The sequence below is a fragment of the Dama dama genome, chromosome 24 (genome assembly GCF_033118175.1).
Source record: "Dama dama isolate Ldn47 chromosome 24, ASM3311817v1, whole genome shotgun sequence".
Lineage (NCBI taxonomy): Eukaryota > Metazoa > Chordata > Mammalia > Artiodactyla > Cervidae > Dama > Dama dama.
In genome coordinates this window covers 16,138,307-16,152,227 of record NC_083704.1, presented here as the reverse complement: position 1 = coordinate 16,152,227, position 13,921 = coordinate 16,138,307, and the positions used below count along the sequence as shown (strand labels likewise).

Below are 13,921 nucleotides of genomic sequence, written 5' to 3'. Positions count from 1 at the left end.
AGGTGACTGCCCCGAGTAGTGAGGGTGGGTTCATCAGCGGCACAGCAGACGCTGCGACTAGGGACATGGAGCCTCCCCCTTATGTCACCCTGGGTCCTGCCAGCAGGAAGTGGGCTTCTGTGAGCCCTGCTTCTCTGAAAACTTGCAAAGCGGCCAAGCAGATGAGCGCCTCCTGAAGAGCACTCACGGTTACCTGCCTGCAGAGAGCCTCAGTGGGGGATGGTGTGGCCTCCAGCAGTGAGCAGAGTGCCCTTGGGCAGCCGCACCTGCCCGGGGACCTGCACGCCTGCAGGTTGGGCCCCAGGGGGGTGTGTGTGAGCCCTCTGTGCTGATCCGGGAGGTTTTCATCCATTGTTGCCGACTCAGCCTCAGTGCCCTTTGCTACTCCCTCCCCAGATACCCACAGAAGCCCCCTGATGGGCCCTGGGTGCTGGGGGTGCAGCAGAGACCGATTCCTCCCTTCACGAAGGCTAGAGTCCACATCCCACATGAGAGCAAAGCAGACTTGGAGGGGAGGGGGCTCTTGTCCCGGACGTGAGCCTCAGAGACGTGGGGGAAGGGATGTGGAGCCTTGGCCCCCAAGGCTGAGAAGGAATTAGGTGGGCAGAAGGGACAGGCGTGCACGGGGCGTTTCTGGCGGAGGAGAGGATGATGTAGGCCTGCCGGGTGGTGGGGGAGGGCTGCAAGGTAACAGGTGTTGAGGATCTGAATGCTCAGCGTGCTGTCAGCGTTCTCCTTGCTGGCCGCCTGATGGGAATCACCTGAGCCATGTTTAAAAACTACCTGGGCCCTCCCCAAACGAGTAAATCTATCTCAGGGGTTGGTCTGGGCGTCGGTGATTTTTAAAAGCTTGGCCAGGCATGGGTATGTGTAGGGGGGGTTAAGCAACGCTGGGCATGTGTGAAGCTCTACGCTCCCTGCAGAGTTCAGGTCAGTTCAAGGGGTTTTATCAGCAAGGTAAGGAGTGTAGACGTCAATGTGATGGGAATGGACAGGATCTGGTTTGCATTTTACAAAGAGCTTCATGGCTGCCGCATGGAAAGCGGATGGAAACCCACAGCGACTTGGGCAGAGTGAGGAGGGAGCCTGGACAGAGGGCCTGTCTCTGATCACTGATGAATAGTTGAAATCTGGAAATGCTGGCACCGGGGCCTTGGTTGGTTGGTGGGAAGGGGAGGAGAGGCCTGGAGGAAGAAGTTCACCAGAGTCCCAGGAGGCGACTGTGGCTCTACCAGGAAAAGAACCTCTCGACTTCCCTGCTTGTCCTATCCTGCATGAGGCAGATTTGTTAGATTCCATTTTATTTCCCGAGATAACTCTGTGGGTTCCGACTGGTGTGTCTTTAGAAGGAAGGTGGGTTTCTGGATCAGAGGACCCGCCTCTGTCTGTCGGTGCACTGTTCTGGGTAGAGGGCTCCAAACTCAGACTGTCCCTGCTCCCGTGGGGTCCTCAGACACCTTCTTGCCCTGCCAACCTGCCAACATCAGGTCGCCCTGGCTCCTCACTTTTTGGGCCTGGGTTGCCTTCCTCCTGCTCCTCAGCTTGGGCCTTGCACTTCGCTCCTGGGGCCAGGACAACAGCAGCCCTGGTTTGCTGGGCTGCCGTTTGGTGTGAAAATCGGGAACCCTGGTGGTGCTTGTGGGTTGTTCCAGCTCCGTCACGTTGGACGAGGTATTTCACTTTTTAGGACTTTAAAGTAACTGTCTGCAAAGTAGTTTTGTTAGTTTTTGCCTCCCCAAACCCACCTGTGGATTGCACAGGCAAATGAAGTTAAGTACATATGCAAGTAAGTGTCGCTGTGATAAGATTCATCAGTGGTCTCAGCTGCTGACAGCCTGATTCCTTTACCATGGAGGTCACCATTAGTGATTAGTTTCACCATTCCTTGATGGTCGTTGCTTGAGCCAGTATTTCATTAGGATTGTGAGATTATGATTTTCTTGATTTTATCATTTCTTCTTTATTAATAAACCAGTTTTTTCTGTAGCAAATACTTTTCACTCGTTTTTTAGTTATTAGGTTATCCTGAAATAGTTTATGCCAGAAAGAAAGGATAAATGCTGAGTTCTTTGCCTTTGGTGATCAGTTTGCAGGGAAATGGGTTGGTGTCCTAGCAATGTCCAATAATGTTTAGTGACTTTGTTCTCCCTATCTCATCTCTCTCCTTCCTGCTTTCCTTTCTTCCTCTCCATTTTTCTTTCTCTTTCAGTATTTAGTCAGCTGTTAACAAGCATCATAATTCGATTAGTTGTAGTTAAATTATTCCATCCTTGACCAGCAGAAACCACTTCAGGCTGGTGCTCTTGTCCTTTTAACCCAATTGCTTGAATCTTTGATAATTTCCTTGTTTCTGATAAGATAGGATTTTTGTAGGCTCACTGTATAGTTTCCCAGTCCATGCCCTGAAATTGGCCACTTTCCCAAAGAACTGCTTTATTTTAGTGGGGAATGGCATTTAGAAACTATAATCTGGGGTTGAGGTGGGGGGGTGTTCCTCATTGCTACGGGGTGGTCACTGCTCTCAGGCCTTATCAGTGCACAGAAGTAGGAAAGAGGTATATTTAAAAATAAGACAGTTGGAAGGTGGTTGCCAGAAGCGAGGGGAGAGTTTCCACTTGGGAGGATGGATGTAGGTGATGGTTGCACAACATGGTCAGTGTACTTAAGGACGGTACACATGAACATGGTTAAATAAATTCTGTGTTGTGCATATTTTACCAGAATAAATCTCTTATGGCAACAAAAAAATGGACAGAAATATATGAGCTTTACATGCATATTTTTATATCAAACCGATTTTTAAATTGTAAGGATTTTGGTGAATTTTTGGTTTTATATTGTCTATTTCTGTCTTTATTACTTTTTTGGCCATGCTCTGTGGCATGCGGGATCTTAGTTCCCTGACCAGGGATCAAACCCAGGCCCCCTGCACTGGGAACCACTGGACCACCAAGGAAGTCTCTGTATTTGTGTATTTTTAATTTCATACTTCAAATTTTGGTCAGAATTCCTTCTATAATAATTCTGTGGTGATAATTATACCTGGTTCTAGCTTGTGCTCCGTTTTGGGGCCTGTACTTCCGTACTTCATAGTCTGAATCTTCCCACGGTCTTCTTTTTTGACACAGACTTTACTGCCAGGCCTTACTGGCCCCTCTGGGGAAGCAGTTAAATCCACAGCGAGTGTGACTTCCTCATCCACTGCCGGAAGTGGTGACAGAGTGTATGCCCACCAGATGGTCCGCACAGACTGCCGGGAACAGAAGCTCGATGCCTTCCTGCAGCCTGTGAGCAAGGCCCTGTCCAGTCAGCCCCAGGCTGTTGTCCCAGAGCACAGGACAGATGCCTCTAGTAGCGGGACCAGGCAGCAGGATGAGGAGATGCTTGAACTCCCAGCTCCTGCTGAAGTGGCTGCCAGGAGTCAGGCCTTGGAGGACGACGCGACAGTGAGGACTGCAGCCCTGGCCGAGAAGAGAGGGCCCTCTTCCAGCCCTGAGAACCCCAGGTGTGAGCTCGGGGGGAAGGCAGCTGGCCGCCTTTGTTCTTTGATGAAACTGCCTTCTAACTTGAACTGTCACAAACTCCTTGCACCTTCTTTCTGCCTGTTCACCGTCTCCCTCCAGTGGGATGGTCCACTGCCTGCCTTTGACCACGGCTTGAGAGTCACCCATCACAGTGGGCTTTGAAATACCTTAAATGCCCATGATTCCAAACATTATTTGAAAACACATCAGAAAAAAAATCAGATTTATCCTTAGTAATGAATTTTAATAAAGCCTCAATAGCAGAGGTGGCTGGGAACAGGGACCTAAAATATCTGGAGGATTCTTCATCCTTCTCCAAACTGTTGTCACTCCTTTGAGAAGAAGCAGAGTTTCTCAGTTTAAATTATGAAACTACCTGAAGTGCATGGGCTAGTGGTGGAGAGTTAGAGAGAGGGAGACAGGAACAGCTGAACCAATGACTTGTCAATTTAATTTTTTTAATTGGAATATATTTGCTTTATAACTTTGTGTTAGTTTCTGCTGTACAGCAGTGTGAATCAGCTAATTGTGTACGTGTACCCCCTCCCTCTTGGTCTCTACCCCCGTCCCACCCTCCTAGGTCGTGACAGCACTGAGCTGAGCTCCTTGTTCTATCTAGCAGCTTCCCACCAGCTGTCTAGTTTACTCATGGTAATGTGTTTATGTCAGACCTACCCTCCTCTTCCTCCTGTGTCCACACATCTGTTCTCTATGTCTGTGTCTCTGTTCTTGCCCTGTAAATAGGTTCATCTGTACTATTTTTCTAGATCCCACATATATGCATTAATATACAATATTTGTCTTTCTCTTTCTGACTTCAGTCTGTATGATAGACTCTATGGCCATCCATATCTCTACAAATGACCCAATTTCACTTCTTTTTATGGCTGAGTAATATTCCCTGTATATGTACACATACCACATCTTTATCTATTTCTCTGTTGATGGTCATTTAGGTTGTTTCTGTGTTTTAGTTATTGTAAGTAGTGCTGCAGTAAACACTGAGGTGCTTGCATCTTTTTGACTTACAGTTTTCTCAGCGTAGTAGGATTGCCGGGTCACATGGTAGTTCTGTTTTTTAAGAAACTTCCATACTGTTGTCCACAGTGGCTGTGCCAGTTTACATTCTCATCAACAGTTGAAGGTTCCCTTTTCTTCACACCCTCGCCAACATTTATTGTTTTTAATGATTGCCATTCTGACTGATGTGAGATGATACCTCACTGTAGTTTTGGTGTGCATTTTTCTAATAATTATGTTGAGCATCTTTCCATGTGCTGCTTGGCCATCTGTATATTTTCTTTGGTGTTCAGTGTACACTCTGGGTGCTTTAAGGACATCTCACTGGAATTTGTAAGGTACGTATTCCTTACTCAGCGTGTGCAGGCAGTGTCCCTGGAGCTCTGGGTGAAGTCCTTTGCCCAAGGCCACGTGTCCACCTGGTGGCTGACCACCAAAACCCGGGCTATAAATGCCCACTGGAACTTGGGCCTGTTACTTGACTCTGGTTCGCTCATTTCCAAGTCAGTCTAGCAAGACGACTTCTAAGGATTTGTTTCCAGAGAATAATAAAGGGTGCTAACACTTACTGAGCATCCGCTGTGTGCCAGATACTTTGCATGCATTAGCTCAGTTCATGATCTTAACAGCCCTGCCGGGAAGTGTGACATTTTTATTTATCACTTGGGAAGGTAGGTGACACTACGAGCCATTGACTGCACAGCAAAGAGATCTTTTTAAACCAGGAACCAGAGTGCATCACTCCTTGCTGAAAACCACTTGGAGTGAAACCAGCCTGGCCGCCCCAGCCCATCACTCTCCTCCCCTTCGTGGCGCTTTGGCCGAACTCGTCCCTCAGCCCAGGAACTCTCCGACCTCTTGTCACCCAGGTCTCAACTCAGATGTCACCTCTCACCAGAGACCGTCTTTGTCCATTTAATCTAAAGTTCTTTCCTTCTCCCCTCAGTCTGTTACCTTGTTTTATTTTCGTCACAGCGTCTGTTGCTACTTAAAATGACCTTTCTCCTGTCGCTGTTTGTGCCACTGGACAGCCAGCATGGTGAAGGCAGGCGCTTTGTCATGGCTGAGTGAGGTTGGGGTTATGAAACAGTGATGGGTGGAGGGGCAGCTGGAGGGTGGAGGGCTGAATGAATGAGACGTGGCGAGCTCAGCACACTTGCTCCAGCCCCTGCAGGTCCCTGGGCTGAGCCATGTCCAGTGGCCCCTTCTTGGGCCCCAGAGGTGTCTGAGAAGCAGTATCCGGGAGAACAGACTGATCTGACTGGCTCCTTCGTGGGGAGGTCCCCCCCCCCCCCCCCAATATGTGCAGATTTGGCACATAGAAGCTACTTCCTTCTCCAAAATGCGAGGCAAAATTTGACTGACTTTAAAAACTTTAAAGATAGTGTTGACCTGCCAGTTCCTCATCTCCTTTGCAGAAAGAGGCCTCGGGAAGACTCTGATGTGGAAATGGTGGAGGATGCATCCCGAAAGGAGATGACAGCCGCTTGTACCCCCCGGAGAAGGATCATCAACCTCACCAGCGTTCTGAGTCTCCAGGAGGAGATCAACGAGCGGGGCCATGAGAGTACGTAAGTGCCGAGGGCTGCCTGCACCTCCCGTGGCCGGAACTGCTCTGGTGAAGGTTTGGGAAATGGAGGAAGCATGCTTGTCCTAATGGTCTCTGCAGTGCGCTGAGCGAACCTTGCTTTCTTTACTAATCCATGGCGGTGTCAGCTTCAAGGTAATCGACACCTGGGAGAGAAGAGAAAAAGTGAGTCTCTGGTTTCAGCCAGAGCGAATCATACTCTTGTTAAATCAGAGAAGTCAGAGTAAAGTGGTCATTTCAAGCAGTGGTCCCCATCCTTTTCGGCACCAGGGACTGGTTTCATGGAAGACAACACTTCCATAGACTAGGGGAGTGGGCAAGGGGGGCATTGTTTGAGGGTGATTCAAGTGTGTTACATTTATTGTGCACTTCCTTATTATTATTACATCAGCTCCACCTCACATCATCAGGCATTGGGGACCCCTGATTTAAAGAATCTTGTTTGTTTCTATCTCAGCTAAAAGCAGTGTGCCCTGCCTGGGGTATGCTGTGGCTGAGAGTACACAGGTTCTGGCGGGCCCTGGTGTGTATCCAGGCAGCTCCCACGTCTGCTGTCTGACCTTAGCCTTTCTGTGCCTGGTTGTTCCTTATCTGTAAAACGAGGTTAATTTTACCACTGAAGATGACTGGTGCTGATTAGAGATAAAATGTAAGTGAAACACTTGGTACAGAGTAAGAAGTCAATAGCTATTTTTGTATCCTGAAGATAAAATGAAAAATCATTATTATTTTCCTCAGAAATAGTTTTCAGAACGCCCAAGTATAGAGCTCCATTTGAGTCCCTGTTACTCTGAAATGATGTTTATGGTTTTAGGAATGGAAGGAGGGCTCATCACCTCCTGGGGATAAATTGATGCAGGGACTGAGGTATGTGACAGTGACTTGTCCCTGATAGAAGTCCTGACCCCACTCTGGGTCATAGTCATGCTCTGGGTGGGTCCGTCGTTGCTGGGCGGTGTTGCACCTGAGTCTGTGCAGTTGAGCCCTGTCCTTGCCATTTTTCATCTACTGCACATTTTTGATTAAACAAGTTACATTTTATAGCAGTGTTGAAAGTTATCTTAAAATAGGACAACCTGGACTAACTTTTAAATGAAATGAATGGCCGAGGAACAATTCAGGGCCTTTTCCACTGATCCTTAGCCTTCTAAACGGCTGTTCTGGCTCAGACACCCCTTCCCTCTTCTCTCAGTTACCACTCGTTGGAATGAACTCAAGAGAGGCCTCAGTTTGCCTTTCCTAGCTAGTTCTTTCTCATCTTCGCACTCTGGGCCCTTGTCTGTCTCCATGTGGGGGAAGGTGTGGGGTCTGCTCCCTCGGGAAGTCTGCACACTTCCTGTGATTAGGGCCTGGCCAGTTGTAGATGGCGCTGCCAACTGGCTTCTGATTTCTGTTTCCGTGAAGATTTGTTCCCCTTGCTTCTATTCCCTCTGTTACTGGCTTTCAAGCTGGGAGCTTTTAAAATCATTTTTAAATAATGAAAGGAAGGTGGGCCATGACTTGATTTATTTAGCAGTCTCCCTCACAGTTGTTTTAATTGACAGACTCCCTCAGATTTGGAATTTACTGAGTTTTCTCTAAGTTTGTATTTCTCATGCAGAGCAGGCTATTTAAAAGTTATAATTTCAGTGAATTTCTGAATAGTTGCAAACTATTTTCGGTAAGGTATAAGTCTAATCTGTACCAAGTTTGGTTAGGTTTGGAGTCCATTGCTAAGGTGATGATGAATCAAAATGTTCTAAAATTGTATGTTCATGCATATTACCTCATTTAATTCTAGAATAGTCTTGTGAGGGAGGCAGAGCAGATGCTGTTATCTTTGTTTTAAAGATAAAGAAATGGAAGGTGGAGAGATTAGTTGGAACATCCCCTCAGTGCAAAGCTGGTCTGGGTGCCTGCCTCGTGGAGAGGGGGTTGTTGCTAGCCCAGCCTGCAGCAGGGGGGCTGGTCCAGGGCTTAGATGCAAAACTAGATCAGCTGCTTTAGATCACGTGGTGGGATGAGTAAGCCATGTGATCCCTGATCCCTCAGACTGAGGCTGTTTCCAGATGAGCAGGGCCAGGTTTTCCAGAGGAGTCCTGGTCTTGGTGTGGGGAGTAGGGCTGCCTTTTGGAGCCAGGAGAATTCTGTTGAAGCTCCTACCACCTACAGCATTCCGTAGCCAGTCAGAAATCTGTTCACCTTTGTGGGGCATCTGTTGCCTGCTCTGTGAACAGGTGCTCCTGTTACAGCCCTTACTCGGCTGTTGTGATGAACACCTGAGACATCTGTTTATACAGCCCCAAGCAGGGAAGCTGGTTGAGTTAAATGCCTACCGGGATCTCTCTGAAGCTCGGATTTGGGGAAGTAGGCTAGAACCTGGCTGCACTCCCACAGAGCTATGCCCTGGCCCAGGAAAGAAGTCAGATGCTTTTGATCTTGGGTGGCCTGGGCCAGCTTGAAGCGGGGCTTGGATTCCCAGCCAGAGATTGAGGTTGGATCACAGCAGTGATAGTGTTAAATCCTAGCCACTAGACCAGTGGTCATTGACAAGGCCATGGCCCTTTGGCTTTGCAGATAAAGAATTCCCACAGAGACAGAAAGCAGTGAAACAAGTATTTATTAAGAGGAAGAAGTTAAGCACAGGTGGGAAACACGGCTGTACTGACGCTGAGGGGATCAGACTGTCGCTGAGTCTCACCCTTGAGGCAGTTTGAGTTACTGTTTTGGGGCATTTTTTCCTGTTTTTCTTTGGCCAGTCATTTTGATCTGCCTGCTTCAGAGCCCATATTTGGTATATCTCATATATGCACACTCATCTGTCAGCTAAGATGGACTCCAGAGAAGAGGTGTAACTTAGCATCGCTCCTCTTTTGCCCTCCAAGGAGCTTTCTATTCAGGAAGGTCTCCTTTGAGACTGAGAAAATGTGTGGTCTCTTATCTGGGGAGGGTCCAGCCTCCTCTCTCGATTGTCCTGCTATTGATATTTAGGAGTTTCTGTCCCCAGGGAACAAACTTCAGTTGCTCACCCTGGGTCGGGGGGCACATCTACCACCTGCCTCAAATCCTCCTTGAGACAGACCCCAAGAAATTTTTATCAGGAAGATAGATAAAGGGTAAAACTTTTGTAGCTTCTTCAGCTGGCCAGGGCCTCGTAAGACCCTATGTAGTTGGGTTCATGAAGCTCTCTCCCTGTCTCCTTAAAGGGCCCCAGATTGCTCTTTCAGCAGGGTCTGCTGTGGGGAGTGACTGGAGTCCCTCTGTCACCACTGTTCTGTGATGTCCCAGAGAAAGCAAACTACTTAGAGAAGCAAGGACTAAAGACCAGTAAAAGACTGTTACAGTCAGACTCAAGCAAGGGTAGGAATCTGGTTATACAAGGTCAGCATATCTTTGTTAATCTCGGGCTTAAAATTTAGTATCTTTCTCTATTTCTAAAATGAAAGATCTGAAAAAAAATAAATAAAATGAAAGATCTGAACCCGTTGGTCCCAGGCCTTCCTTCTTGGAATGAAAGGTCTTAGTTGCAGATGTGCAACAGTATGGAAAACAATGGTGAAAGTTGCTCATTCGTGTCCAGCTCTTTGCAACCCCATGGACTATAGAGTCCATGGAATTCTCCAGGCTAGAATACTCGGGTGGGTAGCCTTTCTCTTCTCCAGGGCATCTTCCCAACGCAGGGATTGAACCCAGGTCTCCCGCATTGCAGGCGGATTCTTTACCACCAGGGAAGCCCAACAGAGCACTGGGCAAAATATAAATCAGGATGGCTGAGAAGAGAAAGTTTGTAAGAAAATGTTTCTAAGGAAAGGGTTAGGCAAGAGACATTAAAATTTTCTTCAGTTGGAAAATGAACAATTCTGACCCTGTACATTACTATTCTGAGTCTAGGGTCTCTGATGGAAGACCATTTTCCCTCAGGAACTTGGTTAAAATTCCTTACGGGATGGACTTAGCTTGGGGTAAGCAAATCCAGCTTTCCATCAACTCAGTGGAAGAAGCATGAATTTGTGCAGTGCAAGCCAGAGAGTTGTCTCTTCATCCTGTGGATAAGGGAAAGAGACATAGAGAAGCTAAGTCAGTTAGTAGCTTCATCATAGCACCAGTCAGGCCATAATTGAGTCACCCAGCGTGGGCAGAGAAGTTTAGTAAATTCCAAGAGTGAGAGCAGAGAAGACAGTAGTTATCCAAACCTACCAGAGCACATCAGTTATTCTGTAAATGGATTAGTGTGCCAGAAGGCAAAAGGAAGATAGTAGCTGTTACTTAGCCTAGGGTCTAAGACGTCTTTCTGTGCTTTTTGAATAAGAGGTTTAGGTCTTGGAGTGGCTTATTCATCTACCTGGAATTTTCAGGCTGTCTTGGGTCCTCTGGGTCCTGTAGAGCCGTGCTTCCCAGCCTTTTTGGCACCAGGGACCAGTTTCGAGGAAGACGGTTTTTCCATGGACCGGGGCTGGGGGGCAGGGGATGGTTCAGGCGGGAATGCGAGCGATGGGGAGCAGCAGATGAAGCTTTGCTTGCTTGCCCACCACCTCCTGCTCTGTGACTCCGTTCTTAGCAGGCCTCACCACTACTGCTCCATGGCCCAGGGCTTGGGGACCTCTGCTGTACAGACTTGGAGAAAGGGCTGGATTCACAGGGATGCTTGGAATGTGGGTCTTCAGGTTCCTGTAACGTATCGGTGGAGACAGGTTTAATCCTGGACAGATGAACCCAGCTGGTGACCCCCTGGAGTTTGCTCTGGGAGCACTCAGCAAGATTTAGTAAGGACCTTGCCATTTTGGAAGTAGCTAGTCGCCAGGGGTTCATTTGTCTAGGTCTTTAAGAGTACCCAATCTCCAGGGTGACTGGGACTGTCATCTGGAGAGGGCTGCGCTCTGTTGCCATCTTCTTGTCTAGCCTTTTGGACCTGGCCTAGGTTTATAATGTATCTAAGGTGAGCCTGGGTTTCTGAGTCAGTTAGCATGTCCAGAGTAAGGAATGGCCTCTGTATGTCATTTTGCAAGGGCTTAACTTAGTGGTAGTTTCAGGAGCTGCCCTGACCCTTAGGCAGGCTGTTGGCAGCAGGTGATAACTCGACTCCAACGTTTCCTGACAGTTTGCCCAAGGTTTTGTTTTGAGTACGATTATCCGGTTCCGCTTTTCCTAAGGATTGAGGTCTTCAGGACGAATGGAGGTGGCACTTAATTCCCAAAGTCTGCAAAATCTGTTGTGTGATTTTTGCTATAAATGAAGGGTCATTGTCACTCTGAAGGTGATGGGGCAATCTGAATCCAGGAATAATTTCCTTTAGGAGCACCTTAGCCACTTCAGTTACTTTCTCTGTTCTCTTAGGGAAGGCCGCCATCTATACAGTTAAAGTACCTGTAAAGACTAGTAAGTATTTGAAGTCCTGGAAAGAGGGCATCTGAGTGAAACCTATTTGCAGTCCTCTCCTGGGTAAATCCCACATTGCTGGACTGGGCTGACGAGGGGGAGGCTTGACGTTGCCTCCTGGATTATGGGTGGTGCAAAGGGTACAGGCTCGAGTTACTGTTTTAATTGTCTCCAGGAGCTCTTTCCCTGTAAAAACTTGGAAAACAACTATAGGCACTGCATCTCTCCCTAGATGGAGAGAATCACGTAGCCCTTTAGTAATTTTCCAGTGGTCAGAGGAAGGAACGAGCAATTTCTGATCTGTGTGTCACCAGCCATCTGGTCCCTTAATTTCCCCCCCTGTTTCGTGCCTAGGTCTGTTCAGAATTGAGTACTTGGGTATAACATTAGAAGGGGTAAGGGATAGGATTAAAGCCATTTTTGTTACGGACATCAGGGTACTTTGCTCGCTTCCCAGTCAGCCCTGTCATTTCCTCAGAAAATTTGAGAAGTTCCCTTTTGGTGCCCATGGCAATGAATGCCTGCTACATGTTCTGGTTTTTGAACCGCTTCTATGAGATGTAGAATCTCAGCCCCACATTTTACAGGGAAATTTCTTGCATTTAGAAGTTACATTAGACTTGCATTAGAAGTCTTCTCTATTTCCGGATAGCTGTGTGGCATGTAAAACGAAGGCATATTTTGAGTCTGTGTATATCTCTATAATTTTTCCTTCCCTTGGGATTAAGGCTCACATTAGGGCAGTTAGCTCAGCCTTTCGGGCTGAGGTGTTAGGTGGCAAAGACTTTAATACTATAATTGCTTACAATGGCATACCCTGCCCTCCTGACTCCATCTCTAATGAAACTGGTGTTAGCACTTCCTCAGTTTTCTATGGCCTGGCCTACAGGTCAGATCAGCAGGCACAGACCTGGTCAAGGGTTTTGAGGCAAGAGTGTGTTAGCTCTGGGCTTTGGGTGGGCATTAAGGTAGTGGGGTCGAGTGTGTGGCAGATTTTGAGGGTTGGTTCTGGGGAGTCAAGGGGCAAAGCCTGGTACTTGATAAGGCACCCTTCTAGTTTGCCTGTTATCTCTAAAGTTGCTAGTACTTGTGAGGGGTCTGGATTTCAAGTGGCTGTCCAAAGACAAGCTTGTTAGGTTTTTCCACCAATAAACCAGTGGCTGCTACAGCCTGGAGGCAGTCAGGCCAAACTTGGGCCACAGAGTCTAGTTGCTTGAAAAAGTAGCCGTTAGGCTGAGGAACTTGCCCTAGCTTCTGTATAAGGACCCCCCAAGGCTGTCCCCTGCCTTTCAGCCATGTACAAGATGAATGGCTTTTCCAGACTGAGGAGACCCAGAGCAAGGGCTCTGCTTGATATTATTAAAAACCTTCTCCTGTTCTCCATTCCAAAGTATCAGTTCCATATCTGGGCCTTTAATGGCTTCATATAGGGGCTTAGCCATTAGTCCAAATCCTGGAATCCAAGTTCTACAAAATCCTGCCATGCTTCAAAAAAGATGGAGATGTTTCTTTGTCTTTGGAGTGCTTAGGCCTAATATAGTTTGCTTTCTATCTGGAGATAATTGTCTACTTCTGGAGTTTATAATATATCCCAGATATTCAACTTGTTGCTTTGTGCCTTTTTCTGAGAGACTCTAACCCTGGGCCCCGAGGAAATTAGGGACTTCAATGATATTTTGATCTGAAGCCTCCATGGAGGGACTCCATATTAAAATATTGTCCAAATACTGTGGAATGATCCCTTCTTTTAGGTGTGTCTCCCTTAGTTCCTTTCCTAGGGCCTGGGCGAACAAGTGTGGGTTGTCCCGAAACCCCCGAGGGAATACTGTTTGTATATACTGTTGCATTTGGTCTGAGTCAGGGCTAGTCCACCTGAAGGCAAACAGATACTGAGATGAGGGATGAGCTGGGATGCCAAAAAAAAAAAAAAAAAGCCATCTTTGAGTCTTAGCACAGTAAACTATTTGGCATCTCCAGGAATCTGAGCTAATATGTTACAAGGATTGGCCATAAGGGTCTATATAGGGACCACTGAATCTTTTACTGCTTTAAGGTCTTGTGCTGTACTGTACTCCCCGTTCGGCTTAACAACTGGCAGAAAACAAGTGTAGTGCATGGAGGCTGGAGGGCACCAAGAGGCCACGTCCTAAGAATTTATCTGCACGGGGTTGTAAACCCTTCTTTGCTTCCAGCTTTATAGAATATTGTCTCCTGTTGGGATAGGCGGTTTCTGGCCTAAGCTAATTCTTACATGTTGGGCATTTATGGTCCTTGCAGGGATTCTTTTGTCCCATACTGAAGGGTCTGCTGTTTGTAGAATATGCCTGGGAATAGGACTTTGCCCTTCTGGCCGATGTTAGAGGCAAAATAAGAGGCTGCCCGGGTCCTCCTATCTGGAGTATGGCCCTGAGGAAACTCAGAAGTTCTCTCCCAA

General features: G+C 47.4%; 1 protein-coding gene across 1 annotated transcript in view; it reads left to right on the top strand.

Moving 5' to 3' along the window:
• The window catches only part of MLH1 (mutL homolog 1), an 83,231-nt gene that overhangs the window by 19,395 nt on the left and 49,915 nt on the right, over positions 1 to 13,921 (top strand). The window contains exons 12-13 of the mRNA XM_061127720.1: positions 3,129 to 3,505; positions 5,963 to 6,111. Of these exons, the coding sequence (XP_060983703.1) occupies positions 3,129 to 3,505; positions 5,963 to 6,111 (526 nt within the window). The remainder of the gene's footprint in view (positions 1 to 3,128; positions 3,506 to 5,962; positions 6,112 to 13,921) is intronic.